The sequence below is a fragment of the Rhincodon typus genome, unplaced genomic scaffold, assembly GCF_021869965.1.
Source record: "Rhincodon typus isolate 14 unplaced genomic scaffold, sRhiTyp1.1 hic_rhity00002788, whole genome shotgun sequence".
Classification (NCBI taxonomy): Eukaryota; Metazoa; Chordata; class Chondrichthyes; order Orectolobiformes; family Rhincodontidae; genus Rhincodon; species Rhincodon typus.
The window spans coordinates 1-25,000 of NW_025968426.1; the positions used below are offsets into that span (position 1 = coordinate 1).

At 43.4% G+C, this 25,000-nt stretch overlaps 1 protein-coding gene across 1 annotated transcript; it reads right to left on the reverse strand.

Moving 5' to 3' along the window:
- Window positions 1-1,105: 1,105 nt before the first annotated feature.
- Window positions 1,106-23,418, reverse strand: LOC125481612 (neuralized-like protein 4; the record flags this gene model as incomplete). Its single annotated transcript, XM_048593406.1, has 7 exons — window positions 1,106-1,199; window positions 6,275-6,454; window positions 8,298-8,456; window positions 10,433-10,597; window positions 19,980-20,123; window positions 22,196-22,294; window positions 23,203-23,418. Coding segments are annotated over 7 exons (1,057 nt in total), but the record flags the coding sequence as incomplete, so codon positions are not given.
- Window positions 23,419-25,000: the final 1,582 nt, after the last annotated feature.

Here is a 25,000-nt window from a genome sequence, read left to right on the forward strand (position 1 = left end):
ACAATTTAGAAAGATATTAGGATTGAGTCCAAAGACAAATTTAACCCATTTCCCTGTAATATCCTTTATAGACACTCAAACCCTGCAAAGTATCACTCCTATCTTAACTATTTTGTTTCTTACAAATTGATAAGGTTGCAAAGTCTTGATTCAGTGACTTTGTACATTGGCCCAACGCAATTCTCTCCATTACTGTTTCTCCCTGGCTTCTTTATTGACTTTTCCTAACTGAACTTTAGGAAAAGTCCTATCGATTTAAAGTGCTAAAATAGTTTTGAGACTTCTTGCCAGCTCTGAAACTGTAACAAGCGAAACTGCCCTTCTGCTGGCATGAAACTGTTCTCCTCAACTGAAACCTGATTGCAGCAACTTTCTCAATGTCAAAAAGGTCCAGCTTTATAAACATTTCCTCAATTAACTCCCCAGGCAGTTAATCAAGTCAGTCAGCTCAAATGAAATGCTTTCTTGAAAATGATGTTTGAACTCGCCTAATAGAATTTTTAGAGGTTTTTTTTAATAGAATCCTTATAGTGTGAAAGCAGGCCATTCAGCTCATTGAATCCACACTGACCTTCTGAAGAACAGCCCACCCAGACCCACCCCACCTATCCTATCCCTGGACATGATGGACAATTTAGCATGACCAATCCATCTAACCTGCACATCTTTGGACTGGGAGGAAACTGGAGCACCCGGAGGAACACACACAGAACAGACACGGGGAGAATGTGCAATCTCCACACAGACAGTCGCTCGAGGGTGGAATTGAAGCTGGGTCCCTGGCGCTGTGAGGCAGCAGAGCTAACCACTGAGCCACCGTGGTGCCCAGAATCTTCTTATCCGTTAAGAAATGGCTTTGGAAAAAGAAATTAACCTCACAGAACTGAAAACTAAATCTATTTAGCTCAATTTTAAATTCAAATTCCCAAAGACAATATATTATAAACCTTCACTATCACTGGCAGTGATTACTAGTGGAAAAATAACTGCTTGCACAGCCAGTTTAGGCTTAAATGGAAGTCTTGCGATGCTTAAAGTATCCTTACTTGCCATCGACACTGAAAGATCATCTGAGATTAAGTACGTTCGGACTGCATTCACTTACCATCGACGACATCAGCTTTTTCCACATCGCCTTGGCAGCGTAAATGGCCACTATCACCTCCTATAGCCATGACGTCATTGGTCACTATGGTAACCTGTCAGACATGAAGATGCATTAATCTTGAGGTATCCAGACTGGGAAGGCCAGGACAGCAGTGGAACTTTTGTTCAGACCCACTGTCAAAAACACCAATTGAAACCACAAGTGATCGAATCAGAGAATAGGTACAGCTCAGTTAGAGGCCATTCAGCCTATCAAATCAAGTTATGACGCAGGGGTAGTAAAAGAAAGTTAAGTGAGGAAATTGCAGAATAAGGATAGCTAGTGGCTAGTGATATTATCAATAGACTATTAATCCAGAGACCCTGGGTAATGCTTTGTCCATTATCCTTGATGGTGAAATTTGAATACAATAAAAAAAAGATCTGGAAATAATGGTGACCATGAATCCATTGTCAATTGTCAGAAATACCCATCTGGTTCACTAATGTCCTTTAGGGAAAGAAACTGCTGTCCTTACCTGGGCTGGCCTACATGTGACTCCAGACCCACAGCAATGTGAGTGACACTTTAAACTGCCCTCTGGGCAATTAGTCAAAGTCAATAAATGCTTGCCTTGGCAGTGATATCCAGGTCCCGTGAATGAATATTAAAAAATAATTGTGAAGTTGCGTTCTTGTCTAATGATCTAAGCTGATAGTTCTGAGGAAGCAACTTCAGCTGAAGGGATGGTTGATAGACATCCACAAGCATTCTTATACGGATCACATGAAAGACTTAGAGCTAAAGTCAAAGGAAACAGAACAGAGGTCAAACTGCTGCCCTGGTTAGATTATCGGTTAGAGAGTAGGGATAACGTGTAGACATTTGAACTAGAAGCTGGTGATTAGTCAGGTCCCATAAAGATTTGTGTTGGGGCCTCAACTATTCTATATACTCACTAACAACCCTGATAACATAATAAAAATCAAAGTTTTAAGTTTGTTAACGACAAAGATTGATGGTAATCAGTAATCTAGGTATGGAAAAAAATTGCGAAAAGACATTGACAGACCAACTGAATACACAAAACTATGGTAATTGGATTACCTCTGCAGATGTGCAAGACAGTTTCTTTGCACTGAAGTGTAAAACAGTACAGAGAAGGCCATTCTTTTCTTTTCTATTCATTTGTGGGACGTGGGCATCGCTGGTTGGCGAGGATTTCTTGCCCATCCCTAATTGCCCTTGAGAAGGTGGTGGTGAGCTGCCTTCTTGAACTGCTGCAGTCCATCTGCTGTGGGTTGACCCACAATGCCATTAGGGAGGGAATTCCAGGATTTTGACTTAGCATCAGTGAAGGAACAGTGATATATTTCCAAGTCAGGATGATGAGTGGCTTGAAGGGCAACATGGAGGTGGTGGCATTCCCATATGCTTGTTGATCTTGTCCTTCCAGATGGAAGTGGTCGTGGGTTTGGAAGGTGCTGTCTGAGGATCTTTGGTGAATTTTTGCAGTGCATCGTGTAGATAGTACACACTGCTGCTCCTGATCTTTGGTGGTGGAGGGAGTGGATGCTTGTGCATGTGGTCCCAATCAAGCGGGGGCTGCTTTGTCCTGGATGGTGTCAAGCTTCTCGAGTGTTGTTGGGACTGCACTCATCCAGGCAAGTGGGGAGTATTCCATCACACTCCTGACTTGTACCTTGTAGGTAGCGGATAGGCTTTGAGGAGTCAGGAAGTGAGTTACTTGCTGCAGTATTCCGAGCCTGCCATGTCTCAGTTACAGCTGCTAAGTCATTCTCACAACCCTGCCTTTCCCAGTTAACACAATTCACTTCTTTCTCAACCTAGCTGGCACCTTAATAATTCATACATTTGTACCCTGGAGGTCCCTGCGCTCTATAAACATTCTTCAGAATTGTACTCAGTTCGGGGGGCCTGTGTTCCAAAGGGATTAAGGGGTGCACCGATCATTATATGTTATTATATATGCACAAACATAATCAAAATGGAATTTTAGTTTGTACAGTGAGAGGTCTTGAATTTGAAAAGGAGGGAGTTTCACAATAATTGTAGAAAGCACTGATCAAGCAACATCTGCAATACAGTTCTGGGTCCACTCTCAGGTGTGTTGCCAAGTAATCTCGAAAGGTGTGCAGAGAGTCACTGGAATGTTACCAGGTCTCAGAATGAAGATTACGAGAGGAGATTATGTAAACTGGGTTTATAATGCCTGGAATATACAAGGCCAAGGTGCAAACTGGTTGAATTTTAAGGATTTTGAACATGGTCAGAAACTTTTCCTGCTTTTTTGGAACAACGTATCTATCTTTAAGAGTTATCTTGAAGATTTTTAACTATCTGGACATGCTCTGCATTGAAAAGATGATTTTTTGGAAATTAAGGCAACAACTTAATGAGTGCTATGGATTACTCACTGTTTACAAGAAATCAGGAGACTTAGGAGAAACAGTCAAGCAAAGCTTCCAAGGAAATAAGAGTTGTTTATTGCCTTAAGGACTGGAAAATTATGGCTTCAGAAGAACTGGGTGCTGCGGTGGAAAGACACTATGGCTTTAAGAAGTATATTTTGTTCTTTTTTTTTTGAAGACAGAGGTGCAGAGCTGTCTATTCCAATCCAATAAACTAAACAGCTTGTGGGGCCTTGGGGGTGTGTGTTCTTCTAAAAAAAAAAGTTGAAACAATAGAAGCAGCCTGAAAGCGTGGGGTCAAGCTCTTCCAGAGCCAGGACGTTTAGTTTTAGTTTTTCAGTAGCAGTTGATGGGGTTTTGAAGCTGGGTTTGGGAGCTGCAGTACATTTCTCCCTGCTACTCTGTCTCACAGTTCTCTCGATGTTTTTCCCTCCTGAACAGTTGCATGTGAGATAGTCCCTGGTACAGTGCTAACCACTGAGCCACCATGCCACCTGTGACCCAAGTTTTTAAATTTTTCCTGGCCACAAGGGAAGGTGCCAGCAGACTGGAGGGCAACTAATGCAATTCCACTTTTCAAGAAGGGCAGTAGAAATAAACCAGTGAGTCTTATATCAGTGGTGGGGAACTATTAGAGAAAATTCTGAAGCACAGAATTAATCTCCACTTGGAGAGGCAAAATTTGATAAGAGAGAACATGACTTGGTCAGAGTGAGTGCATGCCTAACAGATTAACTGAAATTTGAGAATGACCAGGTGTGAAGACAAGGGTAATGGAGTTGATGTAGTTCATATGGATTTCAGCAAAGCCTCTGACAAGGGCCCACATGGGAGACTGATAAAGAAGGTAAAAGCACATGGGATCCAGGGTAACTTGACAAGTTGGATCCAAAATTAGCTTTTGTGGTGGGTGACATAGGGTAAGGTTGTTTGTGTGACTGGAGCCCGGTGTGAAGTGGAGTACCAAGGGATCAATGACAGGTCCTTTACTGTTTGCAGTTTATATAAAAGGTATAGAAGAAAATGTAGGGTATGCTAAGTTTGCGGACGACACAAGGATTGACCGAGTAGTTCATAGTGAGGAACAAAGTCTTAGATTACAGGAGGATATTGCTTGGTTGGGCAGATCAGTGGAAGATGGAATTTAACCTAGGTAAGTGTGAAGTGATGCACTTTGGAACAAGTAACAAGGGATTACTAAATGGATGGCAGGACACCAGGAAGTTGAGAGGAACAGAGGGATCTTGAGGTGCTTGTCCTCAAGCCCCTGAAGGCAACAGAAAGGTTGACAGGTATTTAAGAAGGCATACAGGACGCTTTTTTCTGAAGGGTCCCGGCCCGAAATGTCAACTTTCCTGCTCCTCTGATGCTGCCTGGCCTGCTGTGTTCCTCCAGCTCCACACTGTCTTGTCTCTAATTCCAGCATCTGCAGTTCTTACTATCGTACAGGACGCTTGCCTTTATTAGTCATGACATATATTATAAGATTTATAGGAGCTGGGAGGTCATGTTGGAGCTGTGCCAAACTTTAGTTAGGCCACAGCTGGAGTACTATGAACAGTTCTGATCACCGCTGGAGAAGATGCATGGGAGATTCACCAATGATATTGCTTGGGATGGTGCAACTTAGCTGTGAAGAGAGACTGGACAATCTCAGGTTTTTTTTTTGGAGCAGAGAAGGTGGAAAGGGGTCTTGATTGATGAGTATAGGACTATGAGGGGCATGGATATAGTGGATAGAAGGCTGCTGTGCCCCAAGGTGAAGGAGTCAAATATCAAGGAGGCATAATTTTAAGGTGAAAGGCAGGAGGTTTAAGAGTGGATTTGAGGGTGGTGGGAATCTGGAATGCACTGCCTGGGAGGGTAGTTGAGGCAGGAGACCGTACAAGCTTTAAAAAGTATTTGGATGAGAACTTAAAACTGCTGGACAGAGGGCAGAGTATAGATTTAGAATAGTTCTTTTCTTAGTACAGATGCAATGGGCCAAAGGGCTCCTTCTGCACTGTATGATTCAATGTATATCATGGGGCCGTCTCTCACCGGAGATGAGCATTTCTTGACATTTGTATGACACGAATGTCATTTGCCAGTTTTCAGCCCAAGCCTGCATATTGTCCAGGTCTTGCTGCATTTGGACATGGGTTGCTTCAGTATCTGAGGAGCTGTGAATGGTAATGAACATTGTGCTATTATCAGCAAACGTCCCTATTTCTAACCTTATGATGGAGGGAAGGTCATTTATGAAGCAACTGAAGATGTCTGGGTCAAGGACCCTACCCTGAGAAACTCCAACAGAGGTATCCTGGAACTCTGATGGCTGACCTCCATCAACCACAATCATCATCCTTGGTGCTAGGTATGACTCCAGCCAACGGAGAATTTTTCCTCTGATTCTCACTGACTCCAGGTTCGCTAGGGTACCTTGATGCCACACTCTGGTATTGATGTCAAGGGCCGTCACTCTCACCTCACCTCACCTCCGCAATTCAGCTCTTTTGTCCTGCTTGAAACAAGGCTGTAATGAGGTCAGGAAAGGAATGCCCCTGCAGAACCTAAACTGGGCGTCTGCAATTGAAGTAAATAGATTGGCATTCAGTCATTGAGATTGAATGTAATAGGTTTTAATATTCCATTGACATTTATGTACTAGGAGTGATCAGGGTCAGGTTGATCCACTGAGATTGAATATAGTACATTTAAATGGATTTCAACCCTCTCTGCAACATCCAACACTGCCCCCAGAGGAGCCACTCACCTGCTCGCACTGGCCATACAGGTCAATCACAACAAAACACGGATTGGGAATGTCTTGGGCAGCCACACCTTGGTCCATTCCATTAACAAACAGGTGAAGACTGTGTGCATTGTCTACCAGGAGTCCAAGAATGGTTCCCTCTGGGCATGTATCCAAGTTGGGACCATAATTGTCACAAATCTGACCAAAGAAACAAACCAGAAGAGAAATAAAAATGGATATTCTGATATTTTTTATTTAATTGACTACATTGGTCAACAGTTGACTGGCATCACCAACCTGCACAAAACAGTGTCTCTCTCAGACACTGATCAACATTCTTTCTGCTCGTGCTGCCCATTCACTTAGCGCATTCCAAGTCCCAATAACTCGCCGCATAGAAATGATTAGCATCCAACCACCACTTTCAACATTCATCTCCTCCACTACTGACGCCCTGCGTGTACCATCGATAAGATGCGCCGCAGCAACTTGTCAAGGCTCCTTTAATAATCCATGACCTCTACCATGTTGGAGCAGCAGACACACAGGATCTCCAGCACCTGCAAATTCTCCTCTGGGCAGCACACAATCCTGACTTAAAAATATATCACTGTTTCCTCACTGTTGCTGGCACAAAAACCTAGAACTCCTTTCCTAACAGCACTGTGGGACTCCCTGCATCACATGGGTTCAAAACCGCAGCTCACCACCACCTTCTCCAGGGCAAATGGGAATGGTTTAGCCAGCAACTTTCACATCACATCAAATAATAAAAATAAAAGCTTCTGTTAGCACCTATTTTGGATCCATCTATTCTCTCTAATTCTTCGGGTCTATGCCTCTAGAAAGAAGTTCCAGAGCTATGCTTGTTTTTCTTTTAATTGGCAATATTAACCTGCATAGCTATTTTTAAGTGATTTATGTCTCTACGGTTTGAAGAGGAACGTGCTGGGCTGGCAAAATAGCACACTCACAATTCAATTTCCTCTGCTACACCCCTCAGGTCAGGAAGAACGATGCACCATCTATGAGGAGGTAGGTGGTGAAGTCCCTTGAGTACCATGTTTATCTTGTGTGGCAGCCAGTTTGTGAAACACCTAAAAATCAAAAAAGGTTTTCCTGCCTAACGTAAGGAAACATGTATGCAGTGATGTTGTTTTTAAATAGGACTGCAATGTATGTCTCATGTGAATTAGGCAGACATAAAAACAAGAATCGGTCAAAACTATTCGCTTTCAGATTCTGCCTTTTAATTAGAGAGACGCAGCTGGGTGATGTCAATTTCTGCAACAATGTGGTCAGGAATCAAGGGGATAAGGCCGAGACTGAGATAGGGTCAAGGTGCTGGGAATGGTGGCAATCAGGTTGAGGGTACCGGGATGGAACTAGTGAGGAATCTGAGGAAAATGGTAGAGATCAAGGGTATGGGGAAGAAGTGAGTCTAGATGGAACCAGGAAGGAAGTAGTGGCAGGTTGTGGGTGAGGGGAAATGGGGAAGCGAAGGAACCCAGGCAGAGTGGAGAATGTGGATGAAGGAATGTGCGAGTGGACGCAAGCAAGGGTGAGGTGCTCTGGGATGAATGCAGGTAGGGGAATGAGGCAAGGGCCTTCTTGGGGTGATTTTTGGGAGTGATGGGGTAGAAAATGGGAAGTGGGTGGAAAGCAAGTGAAAGTGGACTGGGTGGAGTGTTAGGATAACGATGTAGCAACTATTACAAAATATTTGCTCTTTTATTTGAAAGAAAGCAGATTGCTGTTCAGAATTTAAACTACCTTCACTCTCAGTTCCTGGTATGTTCTTTGTGCACTTTCTCTAAACGCACACCTCTAAGCACTGCTCTGTATGTTGTTCAACAGAATTGTTTAAGAACAATAAAAACTGCTGTTGAATGTCACATATTCAGACCTGGCAATAATAGGGCTGATCGAATACTCATGCTGAGTGCTTCTGGGGCCAGTGAGATTCAGGTCAACAGAGAGCTCTTGAGGTGAGTTTGCCCACGGAAGGCTCCATAAGGAGAACACTGTTCAGGATTCTCACCTTTAATGAATTGTGAAAAACAGAATCTCGCTGGATCAGCCATGCAGAGCGTTTGATCGACGAAGCAGTGCCTGGGAAATTAAACCGCTCAGGGGAGTTTCCAATCACACCCAGTGAGAGTGAAGATGTCCACTGTGGGTTTAAACGATCAATCTGTATCTGAGTAGAAATACATTAAAAAATTATTGATTAATGGTTTTCTACATGCCTCATCCGTTTTCTTTAAGTAGGGGAATCCAGAACAGGGGAGAACAATCTTAACATTCATTCAGGACATTTGCCATGGACCAAAAGCTTATCAAAAACAGAAGAAATTAACCGAGGTACATCAGTTTTACAGCAGATTGGTTATACATCTGGGCAGGAAGTGTTAAATACTAGAGGTTAAATGCTGGTTAGACAGAGTCCAGGTATATAGTTTTCTACTCAGAGCTTTATTCACATATCAAAGATGCCAACATCACTGATTACTTATTCCCTCTATACATATTATATTTATATTGTTTTCAGTTATCTCAGCTCCAGGTCATGTCTACAGGAGTTCCTCAGCGGAGTGTCCTAGGTCCAACCAGTTTCAGCTGCTTCATTAATCACCTTCCCTCAATCATAAGGTCAGGGATGCTCGCTGATGACTAAAAAATGTTTAGCACCATCCTTAGATACCGAAGCAGTTCATGCAGGAAGGTCTGGACAACATCCAGGTTTGCGCTGACAAGTGACAAGTAACATATAGACCCGATTGCCAGAATGTAACAATCACTCCTTGACAATCAATGGCATGACCATCACTGCATCCCCTACTATCAATATACAATTGGCCAGAAACTGAACTGGACTGGCCACATAGGTACTGTGGCTACAAGAGCATGTCAGAAGTTAGGAATTCTGTAGTGAGTAGGTCACTTCCTGACTCCCCAAAGCCTGCCCAACATCTACAAGGGTCAAGTCAGGAAAGTGATGGAAAACTCCCCCATTTACCTGGATGAATGCAGCTCCATCAGCACTGAAGCTTGACATCATCCAGGACAATGCAGCCCGCTTGATTGACACCATATCCACAAACATTCACTCCCTCCACACTCAGTGTGTACCATCTATAAAATGTACTGCAGAAATTCACTAAAGATCCTTAGACAGCACCTTCCAAACCCACAACCACTAACATTTAGAAGGACAGGGGCAGGATACATGGGAACTCCACTACCTGCAAACTACCTACACCATCCTGACTTGAAAATGTATCACCATTCCTTCAGTGTTGCTGGGTCAAAATCTTGGAAGTCCCTCCCTAACAGCACATGGATTGCAGTGATTCAAGAAGGCAGCTCACCCTAACCCACCTTCTCATGGATTACTACAAGCAGGCAATAAACGCTGATCCAGTCAGCCACGCTCACATCCACGAATAGATTAAAAAAAAAATGCATGAGTACAGTATAGTTATTTTTAATCAATTTGTGTGGACATGATATGACATGTTACCAGGGCAGATGGTACTTGAACTTACTGTGCCTCCCTCTAGGCCAGTAAGCCTATCACTGCATCACAAGAGCCCCTCTATTTATACATGTAATTCAGGCACACAATCACCCAATTACCCTTTAATTTATGTATTAGCATATCCTTGGTTTTGATCTTGGGCATTTGGCAGGTGGTGCAGTGAATATCTTACTACACCAATAATCCAGAGGACAAAACTCAAGATCTCAGGTTCAAATCTGACCATAGTAACTGGTGGAAATTATATTTAATCTATACATCTGGATTTGAAAACTAATAATGCTGCCCATTAAACTATCGTTGATGGTCATAAAATCTTATTTGGCTCCTTTAGGGAAGGAAATCTGCCGTTCTTACCAGCTCTGGCCTACATATGACGCTGGACCCATAGCATTGTGGTTGGCACTTAAGTATCCTCTGATATGGCCTAGCTAGCTAATCAGTTCAAAGGAAATTAGGGATGGGCAATAAATGCTGGCAAATGTGCATTCCCTGAAAGAATAAAGAACAAAGAACAAAAAAATACCTGCCAGGCTCTATGAAATGTCAACAGAAATTGTTATCCAGATCTGACAGACCAGGCATAGCTCATTGTGCTCACTGATATCCAGCTGAATTTCTCGTACCCCGATTACCTGAAACAGCAGTTGCCGGGGTAATGGCTGAGCAGATGCCACCACGCCTTGGTTGTAGCTGGCCACTCGGGTGGCAGTGTGGCCACTGTTGGACAACAAGATGTTTCTGCCATGATTCTCCATGAACTCGACGGTGGCCATGAAGACCGATGTTTCATTTTCACACTGAAAGAGAAACAGTACGTGATTAGTGAGGAGTGTCCAGATCAAACATTTCCTGGACAGATTTAGAAGCATAATGGGCTCCAACAACAAATGATTTTTCATTCTTAAGCCCAAGTGATGTTGCAATTTCTGTTGCATATCAGGTAAATACGTGAACATATAAATATGTGATGTGTCCCATTCTTTCTCAAATGGAGATGCAAACTGCCTAAGTCAGACAGGAGACATTTAACTCTTAGAAGACTATGGAAGAGTTATATTAGACACAAAAATGTTAACTCAGTTCATTTCTCCATAGATGCTGCCAGATTTCTCCAGAATTTTCTGTTTTTACTAAATACACTTAACTCATTAGGGGCTGGATGTGTTTAAACTCAAGTTCAAAACGTCTCCTAATTTCTGTGGGAAGAAAACATTGCATTCCTACATTACTATTCACTTATCTTTAATACACTGTAGGGAATCTATGATTCCATGACTTGCATATTCACAATTAATGTGGTGCTGTTTTGATGTTCTGTGACTTTCATTGGGATCCATGAAGTTGTCATTTCGTATGCAACACTGTGGCACAGACTGCAAGGTGGATGAAGCAAGTATATCGATGAGATCATCTGCTGCATATTCTGACTAATACTCCAATAAGACCTTTCAATTAAAACTATGCACCAGCTCAGTGGAATCATGTCTTAGCTGAACAACAGCATCTTCAAGGCAAAGCAACATAGAATCATACAGTGCAGAAAGGGCCTTTTGGCTCATCAAGTCTTCACCAACACGTGAGAAACACTTGACCTTCAACTTAATCCCATTTAGCAGCACTTGGCCCATAGCCTTGAATATTATGACATGCCAAGTGCTCATCCAGGTACTTTTTTAGAAGGATGTTAGACAACTCACTTCTACCTCCCTCCCAGCACATTCCAGACCATCATGAGACTCTGGATAAAAAGTTTTTCATAAAAGTTTTTGGCAGTCACACCTGGTAGATTAAGTAATTCAAATTCAGTTAGTGATCAGGGACAACAGGGTGTAACTGCAAGTGAGGCAGGTAGGGGGATCCTGAGTTCAGGAGTGGAGGAGCCTCAGCTTTTGACCTTATCCAAGAGGTACGAGATACTTGCTCCCTGTGTGGATGAGGAAAAGGCCTGCGGGGAGGATGAGCCAGCTCACCACGGCACCGTGGTGCAGAAGGCCATTCAAGAGGGGGGAGCAAAAAGACAAGTGGTAGTTATAGGGGATTCTATAGTTAGGGGGATAGATAGTATCCTTTGCAAGCCGGATCGGGAGTCCCGCATGGTGTGTTGCCTGCCCGGTGCCAGGGTGCAGGACATCTCTGACCGGCTTGAAAGGATATTGGAGCGGGAGGGGGAGGATCCAGTTGTTGTGGTCCACGTTGGGACTAACAACATAGGCAAGGCTAGGATGGAGGACCTATTTGGGGATTATCAAGCACCAGGAACAAAATTAAGGAACAGGTCCTCGAAGGTCATAATCTCCGGATTACTGCCCGAGCCACGTGCAAATTGGCTTAGGGACAAGGAAAATCAGGAAAGTAAACACATGGCTAAGGGAGTGGTGTGGGAAAGAGAGGTTCCATTTCATGGGGCATTGGCATCAGTTTTGGAACCAGAGGGATCTGTACCGATGGGATGGTCTCCACCTGAACCGATCTGGAACCAGTGTTCTTGCGAAAAGGATAAATAGGGTGGTCACTAGAACTTTAAACTAGTGAGTTGGGGGGAAAGGGAAAGGGAAAACGACAGGGAGTATTGATGGTAAATAAAAAGGTAAGCAGCAGGTTAGCATGCGTGCAGGGGGGTTTAAGTTCAAGGCAGACTATGAAAGAAGCAAAAAGGAAGGATAACTCAGGAGATATTATTAGAGATGTTGGAAATCATGAGGGTAAGAAAGCTAGCATAAAGGCACTTTACCTGAATGCTCGTAGCATTCGTAACAAGGTTGATGAGTTAACGGCACAAATCATCGCGAATGAATGTGATTTGGTAGCCATTACGGAGACATGGTTACAGGATGGTCACGACTGGGAGTTAAATATCCAAGGATACCAGACTATTCGGAAGGACAGACAGGAAGGTAAGGGAGGTGGTGTAGCTCCGATATTCAAGGACGACATCAGGGCAGTGCTGAGAGATGATATAGGTTCTATGGAGAATGAGGTTGAATCCATTTGGGTGGAAATTAGAAATTCTAAGAGGAAAAAGTCACTGATAGGCGTAGTCTATAGGCCACCAAATAATAACATCACATTGGGGCGGGCAATAAACAAAGAAATAACTAATGCCTGTAAAAATGGTATGGCAATTATCATGGGGGATTTTAATCTACATGTAGATTGGTCGAACCAGCTCGGTCAGGGTAGCCTTGAGGAGGAGTTCGTTGAGTGTATCCGTGATAGTTTTCTTGAACAGTATGTAATGGAACCGACGAGGGAGCAAGCTATCCTAGATCTGGTCCTGTGTAATGAGACAGGAATAATTAATGACCTCAGTTAGGGATCCTCTTGGAAGGAGTGATCACAGTATGGTTGAATTTAGAACACAGATGGAGAGTGTGAAGATAAAATCCAATACCAGGGTCCTGTGCTTGAACAAGGGGAACTACAATAGAATGAGGGAGGACTTGGCTAAAGTAGACTGGAAACAAAGATTTTATGGTGGAACAGTTGACGAGCAGTGGAGGACTTTCAAAGCAGTTTTTCAAAATGCTCACCAAAAGTATATTCCAGTGAAAAGGAAGGACTGTAAGAAAAGGGGTAATCTGCCACGGGTGTCTAATGAAATAAGGGAGGCTATCAAATTGAAAGAGAAGGCATACAAAGTGGCCAAAAACAGCATGAAACTAGAAGATTGGGAAAACTTTAAAGGTCAACAGAAAGCCACAAGAAGAGCTATAAAGAAAAGTAAGATAGAACATGAGAAAAAACTAACACAGAATATAAAGACAGATAGCAAAAGTTTCTATAAATATATAAAACGAAAAAGAGTGGCTAAAGTAAACGTTGGCCCTTTAGAGCATGAGAAGGGGAATTTAGTTATGGGATATGATGAAATGGCCGAGGCATTGAACAGGTATTTTGTATCGGTCTTCACAGTGGAGGACACTAATAACATGCCAGTAATTGACAAAGAGACGAAGGTAGGTGAGGACCTGGAAACAATCATTACTACGGAAGAGGTAGTGTTGGGCAAGCTAATGGAGCTAAGGATTGATAAGTCTCCTGGCCCTGATGGAACGCATCCCAGGGTACTAACAGAGATGGCGGGAGAAATAGCAGGTGCACTGGCGGTAATTTTCCAGAATTCGCTGGATTCTGGGGCAGTTCCAGCTGATTGGAAAACAGCAAACGTGACGCCACTGTTTGAAAAGGGAAGTAGACAAAAGATGGGGAATTATAGACCGGTTAGCTTAACCTCTGTTGTGGGGAAGATGCTTGAGTCTATTATCAAGGAAGAAATGGTGAGGCATCTTGATAGAAATTGTCCCGTTGGGCCGACGCAGCATGGGTTCATGAAGGGCAGGTCATGCTTGACAAATCTTTTGGAATTCTATGTAGACATTACGAGCGAGGTGGACAATGGGGACCCAATGGATATGGTGTACCTAGATTTCCAAAAGGCCTTCGACAAGGAGCCGCACATGAGGCTGCTGCATAAGATAAGGATGCATGGCGTTAAGGGTAAAGTATTAGCATGGATAGAGGATTGGTTGACTAACAGGAAGCAAAGAGTGGGGATAAATGAGTGCTATTCTAGCTGGCAGTCAGTGACTAGTGGTGTGCATCAGGGATCGGTGTTGGGACCGCAATTATTTACAATTTATATAGATGATTTGGAGTTGGGGACCACGTGTAGGGTGTCAAAGTTTGCAGATGACACTAAGATGAGTGGCAGAGCAGTGTGCAGAGGACTGTGAAACTTTGCAGAGGAACATAGATACATTGAGTGAGTGGGCAAAGGTCTGGCAGATGGAATACAATGTAAATAAATGTGAAGTCATACATTTTGATAGGAGTAATAGCAAAAAGGATTATTACTTGAATGGTAAAAAGTTGCAGCATGCTGCTATGCAGAGGGACCTGGGTGTCCTTGTGCATGAATCACAGAAGGTAGGTCTGCAGGTACAACAAGTAATTAGGAAGGCAAATGGAACTTTGTCCTTCATTGCTAAAGGGATTGAGATTAAAAGCAGAGAGGTTATGTTGCAGCTGTACAAGGTGCTGGTGAGGCCACACCTGGAGTGCTGTGTGCAGTTTTGGTCTCCTTACTTGGGAAAGGATGTACTGGCACTGGAGGGGGTGCAAAGGAGGTTCACTAGGTTGATTCTGGAGTTGAGGGGGTTGGTTTATGAGAAGAGACTGAGTAGATTGGGATTATATTCATTGGAATTCAGAAGATTGAAGGGGGATCTTATAGAACAATATAAAATTATGAAGGGAATAGATAAGATAGAAGTAGAGAGGATGTTTCCACTGGCAGGTGAAGTTAGGACAAGAGGGCATAGCCTCAAGATTAGAGGGAGCAGATTTAGGACTGAATTGAGAAGGAACTTTTTCATTCAGAGGGTTGTTAATCTATGGAATTCCTTGCCCAATGAAGTAGTTGACACTACTTCAGTAAACGTTTTTAAAGATAATTTTTTGAACAATAAAGGAATTAAGGTGAGAACGCGGGTAAGTGGATCTGAGTCCACGAAAAGATCAGCCATGATCTTACTGAATGGCGGAGCAGGCTCCAAGGGCCGGACGGCCTACTCCTGCTCCTAGTTCTTATGTATAACATGCCCCTTAAACTTCCTGCCTCTGACCTTGAACCTGTCTCCCCTTGTGACCGACGCTTCTACTAAGGGAACAGTTGTTCCTTATCCACTTTGTCCATACCCCTCATAATCCTGTATTCCTCAAACAGATCGTCCCTTAGTCTCCTTTGCTCCAACAAAAACAACCCAAGCTTATCCAACCTTTCCCCTTAACTTAAACCTTTCCATCCCAGGCAGCATCCTGGTGAATCTCCTCTGCACCCCCTCCAGTGCAATCACGCCCTTTGTGTAATGCAGCAATCAGAACTGCACAGTCCTCCAGCTACGGTCTCACCAAAGTTCTGTACAATTCCAACATGACTTCCCTGCTTTTGTAATCTATTACTCGATTGACAAAGGCAAGTATCCCATATGCCCTTTTCACTACTCTACTAATATACCCTTTTGCCTTTAGAGACCTATGGACAAACACACCAAGGTTTGTTTGTTCCACAGAACTTCCTAGTGTTATGCTGTTCATTGAATACATTATTGTCAAATTACTCCTTCCAGTATATCACTTCACACTTTTCAGGGCTAAATTCCATCTGCTACTTATCTGTCCATTTGACCATCCTGTGTATATCTTCTTGTAGCGCAAGACACTCAACATAACTGTTAACCACACAACTAATCTTTGTGTCATAGGCAAACTTACTAATCTAACCCCCAACACTATCATCTATGTCATGTATGTAAATGACAAATAATAGGGGATCCAGCGCAGATCTCTACGGTACACCACTGGACTCTGGCTTTCCGTCATTAACGCTGTCTTCTGTCACTACCTTCTGTCTCCTCCAACTGAGCCTATTTTGAATCCACTTTATCAAATTACCCCGTATCCCATGTGCATATGTCTTCTTGACCAGTCTCTTGTGTGAGACCTTGTCAAAGCTTTACTGAAATCCACATAATCCCAGTTATACTCTCTTCCATCGGTCAGAAGATACACAAGTTTGAAAACATGTACCAATGGATTTAAGAACAGCTTTTTCTTTGCTGTTATCCGATACCCCTCATATATTAGAGTTGATCTTTCTCTGCACCATCTCTGTAGCTGTAACATTATATTCTGCATTCCGTTCCATTACCTTGATGTATATATGTAAGGTATGATTTATCTGGTTAGTATGCAAAAAAATACTTTTCACTGTACCTTGGTGTACGTGACAAGAATAAATCAAATCAACTGCACTACCCCCATCTCTACACCTGGTCACCTCCTCAAAAATTTCAATCAAATTTGCTCGACATGACCTCCCTCTGATGAAGCCAAGCTATCCCTGATTAAGCCTTGTCTCTTCAGCTGCAGATAGATGCTCTTCTTCAGAATTTTCTCCAGTAGTTTCCCTACCACTGACATGAGACTCACTCATCTGTAGTTCTCTGGCTTACCTCTACAACTCTTCTAAAATATTGGAATCACATTTGCTGTTCTCCAGTTCTCTGGCACCTCCTCATGGCCAAAGAGGAATTAAAAATTTGTCAATGCGTCTGCAATCATCTCCCCTGCATCCCACAGTAGGCTGGCACACAATTCTTCTGGATCTGGATATATGTCCACTTGTAAGCCTGCCAACCCTTCCAGTCTTTTGTCTTTCCCTACATCAATTTGGTCAAGCACCTTGCAGTCGCTCCCTACCCCGGGTTCCTTACCTTTATCCTCATTTTTTGGGACAAAGATGGATGTAAAGTATTGGCTCAACATTCTACCAACGTCCTCTGGCTCCACCCATGGATGCCCCTTTAGTCCCTGGTTATCTTCTTCCTATTGATATACTTGTAGAATATCTCGGGATTTTTCCTACTGTTACCAGCCAGATCTTTCTCACGTCGCCTCTTTGCTTTCCTAATTATTTTCTTAAATTCCGCCATGCACTTCCTGTACTCCACTAATGCCTTCGTTGATTTGTTCCCTTTGCACCTGCTAAAAGCCTCTCTTTTCCTTCCCATCATATCCTGAATATCCCTGGTCATGCATGATTCTCTGGGCTTGTTACTCCTTCTTATCACCCTCGAACGAACATGTTGGGCTTGTTATCTCCCCATTTCCTTTTTGAACACCCTTACTGCTCTTCTGTAGACTTCCCCACTAGTAGCTGTTGCCAGTCTACCTTGGTCAGATCCTTCTATATTTTACTAAAATCGACTCTCCCCAGTCCAAAACTTTCTTTTTCAACTTGACTATTTCTTTGTCCATAAGAAGGTTAAATAATTGTACCATGTTGTGTTTGCTGTCACTAAAATGCTCTCCCACCACCATCTCAACCATCTGTCCAACTTCGTTCCTCAGAATGAGGTCCAGAACAGTTCTGTACCTTGCTGGCCCTCCACATATTGGCCTAAAAAATTCTTCTGTACACATTTCAAGAAATCCACTCCATTCAAGGCCTTAAACACTATGTCTAACGCAGTCAATTTTGAGGAAGTTGAAATCACCTTGCGTAATTTTGTTTTTTTTTTTACACACCTCTGCAAATTATGCACAAATTTCTTGCTGACCCTCTGGGAGTCTGTAATAAACACCCAGCAATGGCTGCCCCTTTTTTATTCCTAAGGTTTCATTTGATGCCACCTCCAAGATATCATCTTTCCTTACTGCAGTAACTGATTCCTTAACTAATAATGCAATGCCTTCTCCTCTTTTACCCTCCTGTCTCAGCAGAACATCCCTGGTCCTGCGCTGGAGACCGACATTAGAGCAGAGGCCTGGTCTCCTTATGACGATCTGAGTCATAGAATTCTAGCAGTTGTCACAAGAAAAGATTCACAAGGATGATGCCAGAACTGGAAAAGTGGACAATCAGCACAACCATACTGAAAAATGGGGGCAGCTTGAGGGGCCTATTTCTATTTCTCATGTTCTTATGTGAATGAGAGGCTATAATTACCAGAAAAGGCTGACCATGCTCTTTTCACTTGGAGAGAGAAGGCTGAGCGAATGACCTGATGGAGGTTATGGAGACGTTTGTTCCACTTAGTGTGAAGTCCACAACTCGGGACTGTCGAAATCAAATGGTTTATTTATAATCACAAGCTTTCGGAACGCTGCTCCTTTGTCAGGTTCACTTCACCTGATGGAGGAGCAGCACTCCAAAAGCTTGTGATTTTAAATAAACCAGTTGGACCATAACTTGGTGACGTGCAGCTGCTGACTTTGTCAACCCCAGTCCAACACCGGCATTTCCACATCAAAATCAAATAGGGAATTCAGGAGAAAGGTCTTTATCCTGAGAGGGTGAGAGGTTTAGAACTTGCTTCCAGAGAGAGATGAAGTAAATAGCTGTGTACCACAGCACTTTCTAAACCATGACTTCTACTAATTAGAGCGATTAGAGCAAAAAAAAAAACCATGGGAACACCATTACCACATAAGTTCCCCTCCAAAACACTTACCATCCTGACTATATCGTCGTTCTTTCACTGTCACTGGGTCAAAATTCTGGAGCTGATTTTTTTTTTTTTTTTTAAAACAGACCTGTGAAAGTCTCAACACCACATGGACTGCACTGTTTCAAGAAAGCAGCTCACCACTACTTTCTCAAGGAATAATTAGACAATAAATTTCAGCCGAGCTAGCAATGTCCACATCCCATGGATTAATAAAAGAATTGAGCAGTCAAACCCATGAGGGGGAAGGGAACAAAGGGATCTACTAATATGATATGAAGAGTGGACGGAAGGAGGCCTATGTGGAGCGGAAACAGCAGCAAGGAACAGATGGGCCAAATGGCCTGCTCTTGTGCTAGAAATTTCAATGTGATCCTATGTAAATGTAGATCAGTAGTACTCTTGCTGTGGGCTATGGAGCATAGGTGTGCCACGGAAACATAAGCAATCAGGCCCATTTGTGTCTTTAATTTGTGTTAATGAACTTCGGCAGTGGGAAATTTATTGAAGTTTTCAAAATGGCACTGTTACTTCATTGGTGAACGGTTCCTAAATCAGAATCCCTTAAATCCAAAAAGATCCAAAATCTGAGGTGCATTGGGATAACAGAAACAGGGATTCGATTAACACCTGAGCCCAAGACTCTGGGGTTATGCAGCCCACCAGCATAAAACCCACGCGTGAAGGGCATGAACCCACCAGTTAAACTATTCAGACAGACAACTTTTCATTAGGTGGACACCAACCACCCTCTCCTCTTCCCCTCAACCCCTGTTTCTTGAAAACATTGTTCATAGTTATAGGAATCCAGAGTTTCAGACTCGACATTGTCACAACCAGCCTTCTGATTGTAAGGTTCAAACCCAGGGCCAAAAGGTGAGAGCACATTGATTTATGGGGAACCTTGATGAGATCTCAAAAAGCTTGCCGACACACTTTACCTCAAATGAGGTCTTTCTGAAGAGTTGCTGGGTCACAGCAGGTGAGGGCTAGTTTGAAATACTATGCCTGAATGATCAGAATGACAATCGGCAACTGTCCAGGAGACATACACACGTGAGAACAAACACAGATGTCCCGGGGGAAACAGTTCCTATCCCACTCTGTCCCCGTGGGAACCAGTTTTTTCACGGAAAGGAGGAGAAAGAAACACAACACAGACTTTCCTTACAGGGCTCAGCTCTTCTTCCTCCTCACTGCCACTGTCCGATGACATGGAGGGTGGTTTCGTACTCTCTGCTTCCTCCAGCACGCTGGAACTCACAATGGACACCGACACAACTTTACCGTACAAGTCTACCACTGCAAAAACATTCTGCAAGGATGATGAGAGAGGGAAAGAAATATCCATTATTCATCAAAAACGACAGTCAAACCAGACAGGGACCAGCTGTGTAGGGACTGGAATGAAATATATTACATCTTCTTTCAAGCACAGCAACAGGCCATTTGGCCTTTTGCTCCGTGCTGGTACTTCTGAGTCACATGAGCTCCTACCATTCCCTCTTCAACTCGCTCAATCAGCATAGCCTTCCATTCCTTTATCCCTCATGTTTATTCAGCTTCAATGTATCAATACTACTTTCTTCAACTATTCCTTGTGAGAGGGAGTTGCTTACTCTTTTGCTAACTGAAGTTTCACGATATAATTTATGAACATGAATGTTAGTGCAGGGTTGCTAACATGTCCCAAACCTAACACTGATACAATGTAAAAGGACAACAGCAGCAAAATCATGGAAACAAAATACATTCCTGTAGTAACTGTAAATCAGGAGATGGAAGGGAGAGAAGAGTTTGATGAAATTACAATTGGGGGGAGTGGTACCGAGCAAACTGATGGAGCTACTTTTAACACACTAGGATGAAATTCATCAGGACCTGGGAGCTTGTCACCTTGCAGTTCAATTTGCTCAGCACGACTTCCTTGGCAATTGTAATTTTGAGTTCTTCCCTCCCTTTCAATTCCTGAGGTCAGAAGTCACACAGCACCAGGTCATAGTCCAAGTCATTTCACCTGACAAAGGAGCAATGCTACAAAGGCATGTGATTTCAAATGAACCTATTGGACTATAACCTTGTGTTATGTGACTTCTAACCTTTTCCTCCCCAATCCAACATCGGCACCTCCACATCATGGCTTCAATTCCTGGCTCCTGGGATTCTACTTGTATCCTCTCTAGTGAAGACTGATGCAAACTATCTGTTTGTCTGCTATCTCTTTATCTTCCTTACTAATACCCCAGGCTTATTTTCTATATAGCCAAAACTTACTTTGTTAACTGTTTTCTTTTTTAATTACCCGAGGAAACTTTTTCTATTTACTTTTACACTTTTGGCTAACTTTCTCTTGTAATCTAACTTTTCCCTCCATATTAATCTTTTAAGTAATTCTTTGCTTCTTTAAAAAATTCTGTCCAATCTTCTGAATAGTACTTTTGACTTTCTCAGTTATTCGTAGATGAAGGGTCCATGCCTTAGAATTTTCTATATTTGTTAGAATAAGGTAAATTCACCCCCAACATTGTTTTGCATCATGATAGCTGCACTTGGATGCTTACATCTTTACACAGTTCTTAGCTTCTCACCATTCATAAAATAGTTTTCCCAATATTAGATCATCAATTGTCCATAAGTCACTGTAAAAGATGCAGGTGCAGCAAGCAATTAGGAAGGCAAGTTGTGTGTTGAACTTGATCAAAAGGGGATTTGAGCACAAGGGTAAAAGGTGTCTTGTTGCTTGCACAGGACCTTGGTGAGACCACATTCTGTGTGCAATCTGGTTTTCTTTCAATAAAGGATATAGGGTGATTCACCAGACTAATTCCAGGCATGCTGGGAATATCCTTTCAGAAGTGATTGAGAAGACAGTCCCTATTTTTCTGGGGTTTAGAAAAATGTGAGGTGATCTCGTCTGAACTACAAACTTCATATAGAGCCAACAGGGGAGATGCAGGAAGGAGGATTCCCCTGGCTGGAGTGCAGACAAAATCCAAGTTTGATAGATTTCTGGCATCCTATGACATTAAGGGAAATTGATGACCAGCTAAGATCCAAATGGCAGAGTAGGTTTGAGGGGCCGAACAGCCTGCCCTATGTTGCTGAAATTGATGGCTCAGTGTTTGCCCATGCTGATGATGTGGAGGTGCCGTTGTTGGACTGGGGTGGACAAAGTCAGAAGTCACCTGACACCAGGTTATAGACCAACAGGTTTCTTTGAAATCACAAGCTTTCAGACTGCTACTCCTTTGTCAGGTGAAGTCACTTGTGATTTCAAAGAAACCTATTGGACTCTAACCTGGTGTCGTGTGATTTCTGACTTTGCCCATGCTGAGATCTAGCTGCTGTGGTTTTGGCTCCGTATGGAGTTGACTGGAGATCTCTTACCTTAGCAATGCCTGCTGCTGCCACACCCATGTCCTCTCCATCAATGAAGATATGCATGGTGTCATCACTGGCACGCTTTACTCCAACTCGATTGCCAACCTGGGTGAAAAAGTGCAATGTGAAAATGGCCTTGGCTCAAAAGATGGCACACATTGGGATGGTTTCCATGCAATCAGCATCAATGTGGGTTCAGCTGCACAGAGACTATGGGGTAATCCCTGTAGCCAATGACTGAGAGCACGAGAGATCGAGAGCGCGCGAGCAAGAGAGAGCACGCCAGCGCGAGAGATCGAGAGCTCGCGAGTAAGAGAGAGAGAGAGACAGAGACACGTAGCTGGATGAACTGCAGTGACCCGTGCATCTGTTTGCTTTACGTTACAAACAGTTGGTGAACAGTCAAGAGAACTGGGATGCCCTGGTCCCTGATCCCAAATGGAAGCCCTGTCCAGCCCAGGCCAGCTCCAACCCCGAACTTCTGAGATCAGCAAATGCCACACAGTGCAAGGTGAGATGTGCCAGTCCAAATGGCTAGTGCCACTGCTTGCCAATTCCTTCCAAACCAAATAGCTCAGTGTCAGTCCAAAGCAGTGCTGGCTTCACATTGACCAAAAGAACCACTGACAACCCACTTCTCTGAAATAATGGGATTTTTTTGCCCACTTGATGGGGCCAGAAGGACCTTAGTTTTAAAGGCCCATCTGCAAAATGGCACCTCTGACAATGCTGCACTCCCTCGTTCCTCACATCTGCAAAGACCTGCTCAGATGAAGAATGTGCTGAGGTCTCCAACAAGGAGGCGACAGAGTGGGTGACCAGTGAGTCACTGTTGACACACAAAAATTAATAAAGGAAGAACACAACTCAGGTGAAACCGCGATGTTAGATCACCAAAACAAACTTATTCCATTGTCAGGTTAGACCCTACGTTCAGGATCCATGCATGTTTGCAGAATAGCAGGCCTTACTGCGAAACCCAGACTTTATCAAACTCTATCATCCCCTCTCACCGTCAGCCGTTCCATCGAGAAACCGTAGTTCTGCTTCTGTAGCATTCCATTGCGCCTGACCTCGGAGCCACTGACCAGCCAGCTGACCTTTGACCTCAGCTCCAGCAGTGAAGATGGAAGCCCTGAGGAGGAACAGGAGACATCCAAAGGCTGAAGGGTAGTCAGCCCAACGTGCAGAGAACCAGACCACTGTTCGTCGATCTCATCGATCTTAACCTGTGGGCGGCAGTAACATGACAGGAATTTGAGAAGTAAACAAGGACAGGTGGGAAGGGTCCCGAGGGGTCGTTCTGCACTGCGATACTGCTACGATTTACAGGAAAACGCTTCATTCTGCTCGAGTTCCCTTACACTTGGGGTCTGGATGCCAGGCAAACAGAATCAACGTCTCACTGGTTTTTGTTCACGTCTTTCAGATACAAAGGAATTTGTATAGTTTCAGCCCATGCTGGGCTCACAGCAGTATACTGACAATTCAAATCAATTTGATATCAAATGTAAATCAAATTAAAGGAGGACTTTTTAAAATTTATCCACGGGATGCATCCACTATTGTCCACCCCTAAATGCCCAGAGGGCAGTTAAGAGTCAACCACATTACAGTGGGTCTGGAGTCACATGTAGGCCAGACCAGGTAAGGATGGTACTTTCCTTCCCTATAGGACACAAGTGAACTAGATGGGGAATTCGTATAGTCTTAGCCCATCTGTACTGTTCAGTTACCAATGGTTCTCCCATCAGGGGTCCAGTGGTGTACTGAGTTCCCACCTATGGGTAGGTCCATCTTCAAGCAACTCAAGACTAGGCATCCATGTGGCACTGTGGGCAATCAACTACACTCCAATACAATCTGTAACCTCATGGCTTTGCATAACCCTGACCCAACCATTATTAACAAGACAGGGGATCAACTCTGGTTCAATGGAGATTACAGGAGGCATGCCAGCAGCAGAACTAGGCATGCCTGAAAAATGAAGTGTCAACCTGGTGAAGCTATCAAACAGATCTATTTGCATGCCAAAGAACATAAGCAGTAAGTGGTAAAAAAAAGCTAAGTGATCCCACAACCTATGAAACAGATCGAAGCTCTGCAGTCCTGCTACATCCAGTCATCAATAAACTTCCCTCCATTGTAATGTTCTTGGATGACTGCACAATATTCAGCACCATTCAGATACTGGAGCAGTACAGGTTCAAATGTAGCAAGATGTCAGTTCAAGCCTGGATATTGTCTACAAGTGTCATAAAGTCACAGGGATGTACAGCACGGAAACTAACCTTTCGGTCCAACTTGTCCATGCCGATTATATATCCTAAATTAATCCGGTCACATTTGCCAGCATTTGGTCCAAATCCCTCTTAACCCCTTCCTATTCATATACCCATCCTTTTTAAATGTTGTAATTGTACCAGCCTCCACCACTTCCTCTGGCAGCTCATTCCATATACGCACCATCCTCAGTGTGAAAACGCTGCTCATAGGGTTCCTTTTAGATCTTTCCCCTCTCGTCTTAAACCTATGCCCTCTAGTTTTTGACTCCCCCACCCCAAGGAAAAGACCTTGTCTACTCACGCTATCTGTGCTCCTCATGATTTTATAAACTATAAGGTCATCCCTCAGCCTCTGACACTCTAGGGAAAACAGCACCAGCCTATTCAGCCTCTCCCTATAGCTCCAACCTTGGCAACACCCTTGCATATCTTTTCTGAATCCTTTCAAGTTTAACAACATCCTTCCTAAAGCAGGGAGACCAGAACCGCACACAGTATTCCAAAAGTGGCCGAACCAACGTCCTGT